This window comes from Oncorhynchus kisutch, linkage group LG22, assembly GCF_002021735.2.
Source record: "Oncorhynchus kisutch isolate 150728-3 linkage group LG22, Okis_V2, whole genome shotgun sequence".
NCBI lineage: Eukaryota > Metazoa > Chordata > Actinopteri > Salmoniformes > Salmonidae > Oncorhynchus > Oncorhynchus kisutch.
The window spans coordinates 22,736,878-22,754,244 of NC_034195.2; the positions used below are offsets into that span (position 1 = coordinate 22,736,878).

General features: G+C 43.0%; 1 protein-coding gene across 2 annotated transcripts in view; it reads right to left on the reverse strand.

Moving 5' to 3' along the window:
* The window catches only part of cdh13 (cadherin 13, H-cadherin (heart)), a 545,258-nt gene that overhangs the window by 34,166 nt on the left and 493,725 nt on the right, over window positions 1–17,367 (reverse strand). For both annotated transcript variants that reach the window (XM_020456206.2, XM_020456207.2), the window contains one exon: window positions 11,354–11,496. In XM_020456206.2, coding sequence (XP_020311795.2) covers window positions 11,354–11,496 — 143 coding nt within the window. The remainder of the gene's footprint in view (window positions 1–11,353; window positions 11,497–17,367) is intronic.

Genomic DNA, 17,367 nt, shown 5'->3' on the forward strand with positions numbered 1-17,367 from the left:
GTGGAATTGGCTGGAGCAGAATAAGTTCTGGCAAATATTATGAGCCGTCCTCCCCTCAGCATCCCCCACTGGTCTGGAAGCAATGTCAGCACAAGAACTGTTCCTTCGAGACCTTCATAAAATGGGTTTCATGGCCAAGCAGGCGCACAAAAGTCTAAGATCACCATGCGCAATGCCAAGCGTTCGCTGGAGTGGTGTAAAACTCGCTGCCAGTGGCGGATTTAAGTATAGGTGACATGGGCAGCCGCCCAGGGGGTCATCTTTCCCGGGGCGGCACAGGGCATAGTGTGCCTCTAACTTTGTACAGTACTAATGCAATTAGTCAAATCAGTCACACTACCAAAAAAACACAATTCATTCATAATACTGTGAATATAGAGTTTCACAGACATATTGTTGCATTTTTTCTGGTTCGTACGAAAGCAAGTCCCCGTAGCAATATTTCAACATCCAGTGCAAATCCTTCCCTCAAATCCTTCCCTCAACAGTGGAGGCTGTTATAGCAAAAACGGGGGAGATCAACTCTATTAATACCCAGGATTTTGGAATGAGATGTTCGACCAGCAGGTGTCCACATACTTTTGTGATGTAGTGTTTTTCCTCTTTCTCTCCATCTCTCCTTCCCTCTGTACCTCTCTTTGGTGGTGAGGGAGGCTTGACCTGACCTGATGTTTATGCAGAGAGCAGATGAAGCCAGGAACAATATGTCCCTATGGCCCCTGGTTGTTGTTTTTGCTATGTGGGTGTTCAATTCGATACAACTTTCTTTATTCCCTCAGGGACAGGGTTTTACTCCAGCTAAGGGGTCAGCTGGGTTTATTGTATCAACAACAGTTCTGCATCAGTTCTCTCGTCTCTCTTCCTTTCCTAACATACTAGAACCTAAAAAGTGAGCTCCTGGCTGAAAAGTTAAGAAGTACTGAAGTGTAAAAGTCATGGAGGAAGTAGAGCGAGGAAATCAATAAGGAGAATGTATGCTGCCCCTCGAAACACATCACAATGACTTCCTCTACCCTCTCACTCAGACCCCCCAGCCCTTATTCATATAATTATATACAGTCTGATATTTTCTATATATCTCTCCTCTCTTTCCCACTCTCTACCAAATCACTTTCTCCTCACTTTCCCCTGTAAATACAGTGCCTAGTGAAAGTCTACACACCCCTTGCAGTCTTCACATTTTGTTGTCCTAAAATGTTATCTGAAACCTACTCCACATTTTAAAAGTCAAAGTAAAATTATAGAATTTTTTTCTAATTAATACAAAATGCGTATGTCTTCACACCGAGTTAATACTTAAAGGTAGACTCAGTGAAATGACGTTGTCACGAGGAGCACTGCAGATATTGAGACGAGTGAGATGCAAGACTTTGCTCTGTCAATCAGACACAGTATATGTGCACGGTCTCGCTTCACACTGTTACAGCGTGGTAGCCAGGGGACCAAAACAGCAGAGAAGTTGAGCCTCGCACTTCAAAGCTCTTAGTCGTTGTGGAAATGAACCTACTATGCTGTTTACTTTCTGCATCTACGTCATATCACTGAGTCTACCTTTAATAATAATGAACCATCCAGCAGATGCTTTTATTCAAAGCGACCTTTTACATTTTTTTCTCCACCTTTACAGGAGTTACACTCTCGCTCTTCCCTCTTACTCTCTCTCTCTCTCTCTCTCCCCCTCTCTCTCCCTCCCTTTCTCCCTCTTACTCTCTCTCTCTCTCCTGCTCTCTGCCTCCCTTCCTCCCTCTTACTCTCTCTCTCTCTCTCCCTCCCTTTCTCCCTCTTACTCTCTCTCTCCCCTCTCTCTCCCCCCCTTTCTCCCTCTTACTCTCTCTCTCTCTCCTGCTCTCTCCCTCCCTTTCTCCCTCTTACTCTCTCTCTCTCTCTCTCTCCTGCTCTCTGCCTCCCTTCCTCCCTCTCAGCCGGAGATCTCTGCTGGTCAGGCAGGTTGACGTTTATTGTCATGAGTGTAAGGACTGACGCTGGAGATGAGAAGCAGGTACGGGGAGTCAACATTTAACATAGCACAGACATTAAACAAGACAGGAATAGCGTCAGCACAACGACATAAGAACATTCATCCTGAAGCTGGGAACAGAGCTTGGGAACAGACAGATATATGGGAGGTAATGACACAGGTGATTGAGTCCAGGTGAGTCCAATAATTGCTGATGCACGTGACAGGGAAAGGCGGGTGTGCATAATGATGGTGACCTTCGAGCGCCAGGGAGGGGGAGCGGGAGCAGGAGTGACATTGAGTCTTGTCCTGGAGGCAGGACTGAGCTATTTCCCCTCAGATATGCCAGCTTCAAAATTGCCAATATTGTAGAAATTCATGAAAACAAACATTTGCTTTTCAGTCTTAATTTAAGGTTAGGGTTAGCAGTGTGGTTAAGGTTAGGGTTAAAAATCAGATTTGATGACTCTGTGGCTGTGCCAGCTAGTTGCCACTCTGCAGAAATGCCTCCAGAACAAGATTCATGATAAAAAACGCTAACCTGCGCTGGTCAGTGGGAGCGCTGGAACATTCATTGGAGTGCTCCAGATAAAGATGTTGTTAGATCGATTCCCTGTTAGTAGCCGGCGTAGGTGTGTTGTCATGCAATCATCTAACATATTGTTGCAGACGAGCTTCAGCCTGTCCATGACAGAGCACTTTCCCACAAAGGCACACACACAAAGGTACAGGTACAGCAGAAATCTGCCTTCTGCTGCCATCACGACCACAATGGAAAAACAAGAAAACATATATAGACAGGTACACACACGCACGGACGAGCACACGCACACACACACACACACACACACAGAAGCTGAGCATGGCATGCAGTGCACAGACAGAGACTGGGCCATTACTCCAGCAAATACCCAGAGGGCATGTTCTTAGACATACAACACATGGCTCAAATTGCCTTCATAAACTATGATTTACTAGCAGGTTACTGCAGCTGCTAGACTGCTCAGTGCATGAACATCATAACAGGCAATTATTTTACAGAAACCTGCAGTTAAATAAATAATAGTCATAACTACACTATTGACAGCAATGGTCCAAAGAGTACAGCTGGAATCAGAGAATATTAAACCCCTTTATTGACATTCCCCATTTTAATGAGTCAATCACTGCTGGCGCAAAATGTCAACTCATTAGTCATGCTGGCAACGACTAGCTACACCACCCTACCCCATCTTCCAGATCATTTCTATTAGTTTTCTCCTGCAATCTCATCCCCATCGTCTGCCTCTCAGAAGGTCTGTCATTTCACATGCCTGTTCTTCCAAATGTCCAAATCACAACTCCTTCGCTCCATCCCTCCCTCGCTCGTAAAAGAAGGAGTGGGACTGAGAGGGTGAGAAGTGGATACAGAGACTGAGCGAAAAGTGCTGGTAACACATGAATAGATATAATATTTCTGTCTGCAGCTAAGATCTCATCTGAGTTTGGTGGGCACCTGGGCTCACCCCAGCCCTGCAGTCCCAGAGCACCATGATGGGACTGGCCTCCTCCAGCCCTCTATGCAAACCGCAGAGCACCACAGTGCTGCTTTGCTCTCCAGCCCTGTTAATAGAATCTCACACATCTGTTAATGGATCTGTCAGAAGTTCCCTGAGGGGAGTCATCCTAGTAGAGAAGACGAAGCGTCTCTCTCTCTCTCTCTCTCTCTCTCTCTCTCTCTCCCTCTCTCTCTCTAAAGGGCTTTATTGGCATGGGAAACATGTGTACATTGTCAGATAATAAACAAAAGTGAAAGTAACAATCAAAATGAACAGTAAACCTTACACTCACAAAAGTTTCAAAGGTGATATAATGGCTGTCTACCAGTGGAGGCTCATCAGAAGAGGAAGGGAATGACCATCCTCCTCAGTAAATTTCATAACATTAAAAATTGTAAAACATTTATCAATTTTAGATAAAAACCATACTAAATACGTTACCAAATAATTGATTAAAACACACTCTTTTACAATGAAGTTCTAGAGTCGCATCAGCAGCACTTTGTTGGGTAGCACCATGGTATAGCCGGAGGACAACCAGCTTCTGTCCTCATCTGGTTACATAGAAAACAAACCTTGGAGGGTAATGGTTCTCATCATCCTTCCATAGACTTACACAGTAATTATGACAATATCCAGAGGATGTCCTCCAACCTATCAGAGCTTTTGCAGCATGAACTGACATGTTGTCCACCCAATCAAAGGTGCAGATAATTAATCTAGTACTGAAAGCATAAGCTACAGCTAGCTAGCACCGCAGTACATAAACTGTGGTGAGTAGTTGACTCAAAGAGAGAGAAAGACAATAGTTTAACAGTTTTGAACAAATTCATTTCTGAAGAAGAGGCAAGAGAGAGAAAGACATTTTCTTTCTTTTTTCACTTTCAGTTTCACTTACTTTGCGAGCAACTGCAGCTAGCTAGTTTAACCTAATCAAACACCCTGCTCGAACAGAGGAATGCTATGTTAGCTAGCTGACTATGACAATCCCACACAACAATGGAACTCGTCCAAGTCAAGGTAAGATTTTGGTTTTACAAATCTATTGCCACGAGGCCCGCTGGTGTAACTGCTAAACTGCTTACTGACTGGCAGTACACTAATGTCACTGCATGACATCAAATCAAAATCAAATTTTTGTCACATGCGCTAAATACCACAAGTGTAGAAATGACCATGAAATGCTTACTTACAAGCCCTTAACCAAAAATGCAATTCAAGAAATAGAGTTAAGAAAATATTTACAAAATAATCTAAAGTTAAATAAAATGTAAAAAAAGTTACAATAAAATAACAATAGTGAGGCTATATACAGAGAGTACCGGTACCGAGTCAACGTGAGGGGGTACAGATTAGTCGAGGTAAGTTGTACATGTATGTAGGGGTAAAGTAACTATGCAAAGATGGTAAACAGCAAGTAAGAACGGTGTAAAAACAAATAGTCTGGGTGGCAATTTGTTAATTGTTCAGCAGTCTTATGGCTTGGGGGTAGAAGCTGTTAAGGAGCCTTTTGGACCTAGACTTGGCTCGCCGGTACCGCTTGCTGTGCGGTAGTAGAGAGAACAGTCTATGACTTGGGTGACTGGAGTCTTTGACAATTTTTGGGGCCTTCCTCTGACACCGCCTATTATATGGGTCCTGGATGGCAAGAAGCCTGGCCCCAGTGATGTACTGGGCTGTACGTCTTCTGAGGGGGAAAGAATTGTCGTGCCCTCTTCACGACTGTTTTGGTGTGTTTGGACCATGATAGTTTATTGGTGATGTGGACACCAAGGAACTGGAAACTCTCTACCCGCTCCACTACAGGCCCATCTATGTGAATGGGGGTGTGTTCGGCCTTCCTTTTCCTGTAGTCCATGATCAGCTCCTTTAACTAGCTCACGCTGAGGGAGTAGTTGTTGGCCTGGGACCACACTGCCAGGTCTCTGACCTCCTCCCTATAGGCTGTCTCATTGTTGCCGGTGATCAGTGTTGTGTCATCAGCAAACTTAATGATGGTGTTGGTGTTGTGCTTGGCCACGCAGTAGTGGGTAAACAGGGAGTACAGGAGGGGACTAAGCACACACCTCTGAGGGGCCCCCGTTTTGAGTATCGGCGTGGCAGATGTGTTGTTGCCTAACCTGACCACCTGGGGGCGGCCCGTCAGGAAGTCCAGGATCCAGTTGCAGAGGGAAGTGTTTAGTCCCAGAGTCCTTAGCTTAGTGATGCGCTTTGTGGGCACAATGGTGTGGAAAGCTGAGCTGGAGTCAATGAACAGCATTCTAAAACAGGTGTTCAATTGTCCAGGTTGGAAAGGGCAGTGTGGTGTGCGATTGAGATTGCGTCATCTGTGGCTCTGTTGCGGCGCTATGCGAATTGGAGTGGGTCTAGGGTTTCCAGCATGATGGTGTTGATGTGAGAAATTACCAGTCTTTCAAAGCACTTCATGGCTACCGACGTGAGTGCTACGGGGCGGTAATCATTTAGGCAAGTTTCCTTCGGTTTCAGACTATGGTGGTCTGCTTGAAACATGTAGGTATTACAGACTCGGTCAGGGAGAGGTTGAAAATGTCAGTGAAGACACTTGTCAGTTGGTTCGTACATGCTCTGAGTACTGGTAATCCGTCTGACCCCCGTGACCTGTTTGACCTGTTTAAAAGGTAGGGCGTGATCACACAGTCTTCTGGAACAGCAGGTGGTCTCATTCATGCTTCAGTGTAGCTTGCCTCGAAGCAAGCTTAAAAGGCATTTAGCTCATCTGGTAGGCTCGAGTCACTGGGCAGCTCGTGGCGGGGTTTCCCTTTTAGTCCTTAATAGTTTGCAAGCCCTTCCACATACGATGAGCGTCAGAGCTGGTGTAGTAGGATTGAATTCTTGAAAGCGGCAGCTCTTGCCTTTAGCTCGATGCGGATGTTGCCTTTAATCGATGGCTTCTAGTTGGCATATGTATGTACAGTCACTGTGAGGACGACGTTGTTGAAGCACTTATTGATGAAGCAGGTGACTGAGGTGGTATACTCCTCAATGCCAATGGATGAACATATTCCAGTCTGTGCTAGCAAAACAGTCCTGTAGCGTAGCATCCGCATCATCTGACCACTTACGTATTTAGCGTGTCACTGGTACTTCCTGCTTTCGTTTTTGGTTGTAAGCAGGAATCAGGAGGATATAATTATGGTCAGATTTGCCAAATGGAGTGCGAGGGAGAGCTTTGTATGCATCTCTGTGTGTGGAGTTTTTTCCCTCAGGTTGCACATGTGACCTTCTGGTAGAAATGCGATAAAACGGATTTAAGTTTGCCTGCATTAAAGTCCCCGGCCACTAGGAGCACCACTTCTGGATGAGCATTTTCTTGTTTGCTTATGGCCTTTTACAGCTTGTTGAGTGCGATCTGAGTGCCAGCATTGGTTTTTGGTGGTAAATAGACAGCTACGAATAATATAGATGTGAACTCTGTTGGGTAGACATTGTGGTTCCAAAGCTTATCATGAGGTACTCTACCTTAGGCGAGCAGTAGTGGGTTTACTAACGACTTAGTTATATTAGTTATGTTGACTATGACGTTACTTTAGCTAATATGGTGACAACGATGTAGGCTGTGTGTAGCGGTTATGATATGGTTTGGCTTGGAAAGCTTTTTTTGCCTGGTCTCCTACAGCTGATGTGTTTTGTATTGAAGTCCACAAGCGAAGGTAAAATAGGAGAGGAGGAGAACACATAGATGCAAGAAGGAATACAACGTGGCTGCTATGAAAGTGAACTGTGTTTACGCGTGATCAGGGGTGTATTCATTCTGCTGAGTCTGTTGAAAAAAAGTTTTCTTAAACAGAAGCAACTGGAATGAAATGAAACATACCAGAATTTGTCAAAAAGTAACTCTCATTTGCAAATGTTGGACTAATGATTACACCCTAGATCAGCTAGATGTAGGCAAAAGTGTGCAAGGCAGTATTGAATGTCTGAATGTATTGAATGTCTGAATGAATGTTTCTGTGTAATCTGAGTGTAATCTGAGAGAAATGTGTCTCTAAAATAGTCATACATTTGGCAGTAGGTTAGGAAATGCAGCTCAGTTTCCCCCTCATTTTTTGGGCAGTGTTCACATAGCCTGTCTTCTCTTGAGAGCCAGGTCTCTCACTCTTTGGCTTACTGTACTATCATCACAATCTCGTTTCCTCATCTCCTCATTTTCTCTCCATATCTTATGTATCTATCCATCCTTTCCCTCTTCTGTCTCTACTTCTCTCTCTACTTCCCTCCCTCTCTAAAAAGACTTGAGTGCTGTGAGAGTGTGCCTCTCAAAGCCACAGTCCATGATAGAGCGAGAAGAACATCACATTGCCTTGAGGTTAATTAAAGCTGGGCTGTGCCAGGTGAGACAAATTACGGTTCTACTAACTGACTATACCTGGATGTCAAAACTCCAAGAGCGAGAGTAAAACCATGGTTATACACCACATAGAGGACATGGAAGAGGATATAATAATGCATTTATCTTACTTTACATCTTTCATTGATAGTGTCTGGATTTAAGCCATCGGCGTCTACAAAACTCCTTCAGATAATCATTTTCTGTGTTGACATATTAATGAAAGTCGATGACGCTGTTGTGAGGGTATCATTTAAGGATGAAATATTTCTTGCACTATTCCTTATAATACATTCTCTCTCCAGATGCTAAATGGATAATCCACTGCACCAGGGGTGTCAAACATTTGTTTTTGCACAGACAATTCCCAAAGCAGATAGAGGACTATTGAGGAAATATTATCCCCATTTGTTAACACTTTACTTGACACCCAGCGTCATAACACATTATAACACGGTCATAACCATGTCATAATATGTCATAACAGTTGACATAACTTGTCATAACCTGTCATAATGTGATCATAACACTCTCATGACACATATATTTAGACCTATTGCGACATATATTGCGTTATTTTATGGCTGGTTATGACACCTACAAAAAAAGACTGTCAAAACCCAAAAACCTACCATGGTATTTATTTTATGATTGGTTACATAATTGTTTCAAAACTCACAAAACATACCACACAAGGCAAAACATTCAATTTAAGTGATAATGCCCTCGAAGCCGGTGTTTGGAGGATATATAGGCACGTATATATTGGCAGGGCATTATCACTTTTATACAAAGGTTTACCAACATATTCAAATAATGATTGACATATTTACATAAAAACGTTATTTTGATGAATTTATTCATACTATTTCATACTTCCACAAGATATAGTCCCGACAGAAATCTAGGGTTGCTACCCAGGCCGGCTGGTCGTTTGTTATATTGGTTTGGTTGCTAGAGACGTGACCCAATCGTTCAGACTTTTTGTTCTGTATCTTTGGACGCGAACCAGTCATTCGTTCTAAATGTTCCATTGCCATACTGGCTGGCAACGTTCTTCTTCCTTGCTTGCTAGCTAGCCAACTATGGCTAATTTACAGTCACGTCAAAAAGTGCAGCCAGATTAACAGCAAAATAGCTGCATTTGCATTTGTTTAAACTGTTTCTAGTGGCATGTTTCTGGATCCATCCAAACAATGAGCTAATGTGGCGTGATTTCGTCAGGTGTTCAGAGGAGCTAGCCAACAGCATAACTAACACAATCACTTCAAACTGAAGCTGGAAAGACTGAAACTAGCTACACTTCGTTTTGTTTTACCTTTTTTAAATTGAAATTTCTTTATATAAAAAAGATGCCAGCTGATTCATGATTTCGACTGGCTGAGAAGCGCTGCCTGTCTGTCTCGTCCTGACCCCGACACGTTCATTACTATGGGACAGCTGGATATTTGAATATTGAAACAATGTTGCGATTGTAAGAGAGACAGAAAGCAAGGTTTATACAAATCTCCACTGTTGGAAACTAAATGTTAGTCTAAAAGAAATGTGAGATAAAGTCTAGATGCTTTTTATAGTGGAGATCAAGTTTATAAAGTGCCTGACTGGGTAGATGAGACCGTGGATTGCGCAGTCAGATGGAACAGAGTAAATAGGCATTTTAACGTCTTAACCAATCAGTATTAGCCTACTTGTCAACAGAATGTTTATGTTATATAATATTTTCAGAAATTGACCATATTAAATGGTAATTGTAATTATGCACACATTGATGTCAGACCTAACCCAATGCTGTGCACCTACCCCAATGCTCTGTTGCTGATGACTGGGATGAATACAGGAGCAGATTTCAAGAGCAGGATAACACACGCTCTTTTTGACTGATGACTGACATAAGGGGTTGTATGTGATAGGCCTATCTGGTTTATATGATAATGATGGTCATAATGCTTCTTGACAGTGTGATAAGGTGTATTTTCTTAGTCCAAGTAAAGTGACACAGGATGGTCATAATGCTTCATGAAAGTGTCATAAAGTTTATTTCTACAAGTTATTTCAAATATGAGGGAAATAAACATGATTGTAAACAAATCATTACAACAACAACAAAGGACTTACAACCTTTTACGGCTGCGGTCCCTGTACAGGGACCAAAATCAGAGGAAATTTCAGAGCGCCAACTGTAGTACTCGATAAAACTCAAACTTTCATTAAAACACACATGCAGGGTACTCAATTAAAGCTACACTCGTTGTGAATCTAGCCAACATGTCAGATTTGTAAAATGCTTTTCGGCAAAAGCATGAGAAGCTATTATCTGATAGCATGCACCCCCCCAAAATACCTGAACGAGACGCAAACAAAAGAATTAGCGTAGCCGGCGCTACACAAAACGCAGAATTAAAATATAAAACATTCATTACCTTTGACGAGCTTCTTTGTTGGCACTCCTATATGTCCCATAAACATCACAATTGGGTCTTTTCCCGATTAAATCCGTCAAAGTATACCCAAAATGTCCATTTATGAAGCCCGTCTGATCCAGGAAAAAGCACCTTTCCAAAACGCAACGTCATTTTTTTTTATTAAAAAAGTTGCCTATAAACTTTTACAAAACACATCAAAATACTTTTGTAAACCAACTTTAGGTATTAATAAACGCTAATAATCGATAAAATTGATCACGGGGCGATCTGTATTCGATAGCAGCAAGTCTTGAAATCATCGTCCATATTTTCCCTTTCATAACTTCCTTCGGTGTACCCCAAGACAGGAAGTGCCTATTCGTCATCACACCAAGGATAAACTACCAATGAATTGCCAGTACTGGCGACATCGTGTGGAAGTTGAAGGCATTGTAAACGGGACTCTATCTATTTTCCCTTGCCGTAGACAATACATAGACTGGCGAATCGATATTTCTTTTGTGTTTTTTGTGAACAGTTTTCCTTGGGATTTTTACTCCTAAACACGTTCTGTTATAGCCACAGACATGATTTAACCAGTTGTAGAGACTTCAGAGTGTTTTCTATCCACACATACTAATCATATGCATATACTATATTCCTGGCATGACTAGCAGGACGTTGAAATTTTGCGCGATTTTTTACAAAAAGCTGCGAAGATTCGCAGCATCCTTAACTCTCAAACAAAATGAAACTTCTTGCCAGGGAAAAAAGAGATTTGAATAAATGTGGGTTTTGACTCTTATGTAGGTGTCGTAAGCATTCATAACGCAATATAACGGTGTAAATATATGGGTCATGAGAGTGTTATGACCATATTATGACAGGTTATGACAAGTTATGTCAGCCGTTATGAAATGGTTATGACCGAGTCATAATGTGTTATTCTGCTGGGTGTGAAGTAAAGTGTTACCATAAAGGTAAAGTACGGCCCGGTGAGGACCGAATGGGCCCGCAGGTCAAAATGAGTTTGACACCCCTGTACTACAGCATTTGTATGAGGACTTTTAATCACAATGAACAGAGACATATTGAATGTATCACTTACCGTTGTCTGTGGCCATAAAGATGGCGGTGTATTTGTTGTCGTGAACGTAAGGCGACTCGCGGTCCAGATTGGCGGAGGTGTTCACCGTGCCTCTGACTGGGTTCACGCTGAGCCAGTTAGCCGGGTCTCTCAGGACCGCAAACCTGAACAGGGAACAGATGACAGCTGATCAGAATATATTCAGGGTAATACCATGGTATGACACTATACAATATATTCAAGCATTGTAGACATGCAGATCACCTATCCAATAATAAATAGTAAGTGCAATTGAAAAATAATAAATTTTTCTATGAAGAGATACTGAATGGACAATAACTATCAAAGATACAAAGCTTTTGAATCACAGCATGACAAGACTGCATGTACTGTATCTGAAGTGTGTATGAGGTGAGGGTGAGGTTGAGTGGACGGCTGTGTACGTCTGTGGACACTGTAGTTGGACTGTGAGTTTGATGAATGAACTCTGGTACCTTCTCAGAGAAAAATGACCTAGTTTGTGTGGAAAGTGGCTGAAGTATGAGGCCTCCAATACCCTGCTAATGTGATCCTGAGCGCCAGGTGATGGGAGGTGCATTGTGATTGGCTAGGGAATGGAGACATGCCTCTGGGGCCTCTCATCTGTGTTCATGTCACACACCGCTGATTTAGTGGCCAATCCCCATCCCATACACACACCCAGAGGTACTAAACACACACACGCTCTCTTTAGCACCTCTTACCCCTTTAAGTTTACCAGTAAACACTCCACATGCACCTTTGTGCTTTTACACACGCACGCACACACACACACACACACACACACACACACGCGCGAGCACGCAAGCACACCTGGCAAACACACAAAGTGTTCTCAGTGATAGACAAATTGTCTTTGAAACTGAGCTCTTCTGCTAACAGAGCGAGACAAAGCCTTGGAAATGGCTTTGTAATCAACCTCTACTCACACCTACACCACAAGAGAAATAACACCTCTCCTCTATCTCCCTATTCCTCTCTCCCACCATGCACCTATTAAATTACCACAACAACATACCGCATTTAAAACGCATGCACCTGACATGACCGGATATACAGTACTGTACAGTGCACACCCACACACACATTACCACAGACAGATTGCATGCATATGGAAAGAGATAGCAAGAAACAAAACAGACACATACTTTCACACAAACAGACTGACACACACACACACACGGACTGTGCACACAACTCATTTTATAGTAGAATGAGAAATCAGAACCCAGCTTAAACATTCTCACAGGTCATTAACCCCAATATGTCCCCATTCTCCCATCAGTAAACACATCTAACACACACGCACACACACACGCACACACACACACACACACACACACAGACACACACACAGACACACACACACACTTACTTCCTGGTTATCAGTCCTCCATCACCACCAGGCATCACACAACAATACATACACACACAGAGAAGCTCATTGCTTGGAAAGAGGCGAAAACAAGATGATTATCCTGCTGCTTTGGGTACACTTGATCCAGTAATACATTGTTCAATGGTTTGTATTGACTGCAAGCCTATTTGTTGATAGAATCTATTCGGTTTAAATGATAAAGCATATAAAAGGTTTTCCCCCACTCGTTTTCCGAAACACCGCTGTGTTTTTGAAGGATTGGAGCCTAGAAAGGAAGTCATTCTTCCACCTGATTGTCTGATTTAGACAGATATGTATGATATGTCTCTCTATATCTACATGAGTGTGGCCAGTGTGGCTCTGGTCTGCCCTGCTCTGGTCTGCCCTGCTCTGGTCTGCCCTGCTCTTGTCACGATCGTCGTAAGAAGCGGACCAAAATGCAGTGTGGTATGTGTTCTTGATGATGTTTTAATAAAGAAAGCACTGCACAATGAATACAAAACAATAAACGAATAATGACCGTGAAGCTATAATAAGAACTGTGCTGACACAAGCATCTAACATAGACATAGACAATCACCCACAAAATACCCACAGAATATGGCTTCCTAAATATGGTTCCCACTCAGAGACAACGATAGACAGCTGCCTCTAATTGAGAACCAATCTAGGGTGGTCTGCCTTGCTCCTGGTCTGCCCTGCTCTGCCCTCCCTGCCTACCCTGATCTGCCCTGTCTGTCCTATTTTTTTGTCCGCTCCAGCTGGGGATGGCCCTGTCTTACTGTCTGTCTTCTCCAGCTGGATGAGACAGGGCTCTGCCACATCAGACAGGACAGAGACAGGGCTCTGCCACATCAGACATGACAGAGACAGGGCTCTGCCACATCAGACAGGACAGAGACAGGGCTCTGCCACATCAGACAGGACAGAGACAGGGCTCTGCCACATCAGAGTCTCAGCCACTGATTCTAATCAGATACAGTATGTATCAGAATGATGCTATGAGATGGGGACCTCCATAAACTCCATAACTTCTGATCAACTGGGAATGTGATGAAAGAAATAAAAGCTGAAATAAATAATTCTCTCTACTATTATTCTGACATTTCACATTCTTGAAAAAAGTGGTGATCCTAACTGACCTAAGAAAGGGAATGTTTACTAGGATTAAATATCAGGAATTGTGAAAAACTGAGTTTAAATGTATTTGGCTAAGGTGTACGTAAACTTCAGATTTCTAATGCATAAGCAGCAGAGGCACTCAAACACAAACTTAGTAGTAGTAATGCATAACAGATGCTTTCTCCTTCCACGCCCCTGCTCTAGACATACAGTAAGTGACACCCACACATTCTGTAATATTATTGTACACCTTGGTGATGCACAAAATGTTCCCTCGCTACCTCTCTAGTCTCTATAGTAAGTGCCTAGCATTAAGAGCAGCCCTGTGAGGCCAGGTTATGGTACTGGATCACCCTAGCTCCATGGTAACCCCAAATGAGGCAGCACAACGTGTACAAACACAGGGACCATTAACCTTCTCTTAAGGTAATTAGAGAGACATTAAAAATACATTATGCAAATAAAAAAAAACATCTTTCTCATACAGGGTACATGTTTATCAGCAACATTGCAAATTGTCACAGCCAATTGTCCAAATAATCACTTACATCCACATCTAGAATTTCCCTTTTATCCTTCTCTCTCTCCTCCTCCTCTGCCTCTCTCTCTCGCTCACTACAAACACACATACACGCTCACACACAAATGAAAAAAGATTGGAGCCAGAAATTGCCTGTACTTTCTGCTTGCACTGTAAAATACCCAATAGCAAGTTGATTTGCTCACATTATTTCTGCTTGAGCGGCAGAATTCCTCTCCGGTGCTGTAAGGCAAATCCAGGCCTGAGCCTACTCTACCGACAACTGAGTCTGACGGTTAGAGCCTCCCTGGGGACACCTTATAGGACTTAGATCTTTCAGGACCCAGGACAGCCCAGTCAAAGGAGTGCTTCTCCTACATCACAGGAAGATGCAGTCTATTCTAGGATGACGACGGTGACACCCTGAGAGAGGACGTTAAGACAACGCAGCAGCACTCTTTATGAGAAATCTGCTCACCCACACAGTTCACATAACTATCTCTGCATGAGGTTGAGACCCCTTTAGGATCAACTATTACACTACCATTGCATCAGATGCATATGGTTATGCATACAGTATGCCTGTGTGTGTGTGTGCGTGTGTGCGTGTGTGCGTGAGTGCGCGCGCGCGTGCGACAGACAGAGAGGAAAAGAGAGTGTGAGCGAGAGAGAGAGATCTGATTGGTACCATTGTTACTCACAGTAAGTATTTCTGAGAAAGCTTGTACTAAGTAAATCCTCATTCAAATACACTTATCGTAAGTGCATTGGATAAGACCATTTGCTAAATTAAAGACTAAGTGAACTGTAGAGAAAATGTTATATTTTTATTTTCAAAACTGGTTGAATTACTATTTTTTACCTGTAGGCATCTGCAACTTACCACAGGTGAGATAAATTACACAGTAAACTAGAATTAATCAGAATGATTTATAATTTAGTCCAGGCCATTTTTGACTTCAAAGTGAAAAATCTCAATTTCAATTTCCATTTTTTGTCTTTCTTGTTCCTGTGTCGTTGTAAATCACACAAATACATGTGTAAACACCAAATGTTTTTAGAATAAATATTGAATCATGCAGCAAGGGTGACAATATATTTGACCACACCTGTAAATACAGTACAGAATGTGTGTATGGAAGTTAGTAAGTGTATAGCTACAGTATGGATGTGTGTTTGCTGTAAGTTAGTAAGTGTATAGCCATAGTATGGATGTGTGTATGCTGTAAGTTAGTAAGTGTATAGCTACAGTATGGATGTGTGTATTCTGTAAGTTAGTAAGTGTATAGCTACAGTATGGATGTATGTTTGCTGTAAGTTAGTAAGTGTATAGCTACAGTATGGATGTGTGTATGCTGTAAGTTAGCAAGTGTATAGCTACAGTATGGATGTGTGTATGTAAGTTAGTAAGTGTATAGCTACAGTATGGATGTGTGTATGTAAGTTAGTAAGTGTATAGCTACAGTATGGATGTGTGTATGTAAATTAGTAAGTGTATAGCTACAGTATGGATGTGTATCTAACATCTGTTCCAGTGCAGCATGGGGTCCTATGTTCATTAGTGTTTCCTGTGACAGGAGTGATGTTGTAAATGTCCCCAGCAGCTGGAGGGAAACGCTGACTCCTACTGTACATCACATCCCATCTGACAGACCCCACTACTCTCTGCTCTGCGCGCCTCCTAATCCGGCCCCCGTGCTAGATGGGTAGAGCTAGGAGACAGTAATCAGTGCAACACCAAACCCCTGGCCTGCTCAGGGAGCCATGCACAGGTCCACATCTACAAGCCACAGATCTGCTAGGTCTCCAGTAAAAAATGCTGAAATAGGCACTAACTCATTTATCTTTGTCCCCCTTGCGCTTTTTTACGCTGTGTCAACCAAGTAGATTTCCAGAGGTGTGTTGCATATAGATGCCCCCCTCTGTGCCTCTCCGTCTCAGGCTGGGGCGCTGGAGCCTGGGGGCTGTTTGCTGCTGGCACAGGTGGAAGAAGTGGGGAAGGGATAATGCTACAGGCTTCCCCACTGATGTGTCGTATGGGGTGAGATGCTAATACATAAATCAGCCATTTTAAATAACATGGGAGGACTGCGATGATCAAGATTGCAAATCCAATGTTCATCAAAATTGTTGAAAGGTTTTAAAAACAATTCTAATAAGGGTAACAGTTGGACAATGGATGATTTTTAATTTTTATCCATCAGATATTGACTGAATTATAGCACATCAAACATTTTACTGGACAAATAATTAATGGAGTTCAGGGATTTTGGAAGGAATTCAGGAATGACATTAATTGTAAAATGTCACTTTTCTATTCTTAGAATGCACTCATATATACATTTTGTAATGATATCAGGTATTGTATTTGTGTTTTGTGTTATAATAAAACAATTATATGTGCCTACTTTGAATAAATACACTGGGTGTATTTGCATGTATGATAAATTAACATAAAGGGTGGAACAGGGCTGCAAACACCAACTACTTCCTCTGTCTACCCTCCCTGGTCTGTCTACCCTCCCTGCTCTGTCTACCCTCCCTGCTCTGTCTACCCTCCCTGCTCTGTCCACCCTACCTGCTCTGTCTACCCTACCTGCTCTGTCTACCCTACCTGCTCTGTCTACCCTCCCTGCTCTGTCTACCCTCCCTGCTCTGTCTACCCTCCCTGCTCCGTCTACCCTCCCTGCTCCATCCACCCTACCTGCTCCATCCACCCTACCTGCTCCAGCTACCCTACCTGCTCCGTCTACCCTACCTGCTCTGTCTACCCTCCCTGCTCTGTCTACCCTCCCTGCTCCGTCTACCCTCCCTGCTCCGTCTACCCTCCCTGCTCCGTCTACCCTCCCTGCTCCATCCACCCTACCTGCTCCATCTACCCTACCTGCTCCGTCTACCCTACCTGCTCCGTCTACCCTCCCTGCTCTGTCTACCCTCCCTGCTCTGTCCATCCTAACTGCTCTGTCTACCCTACCT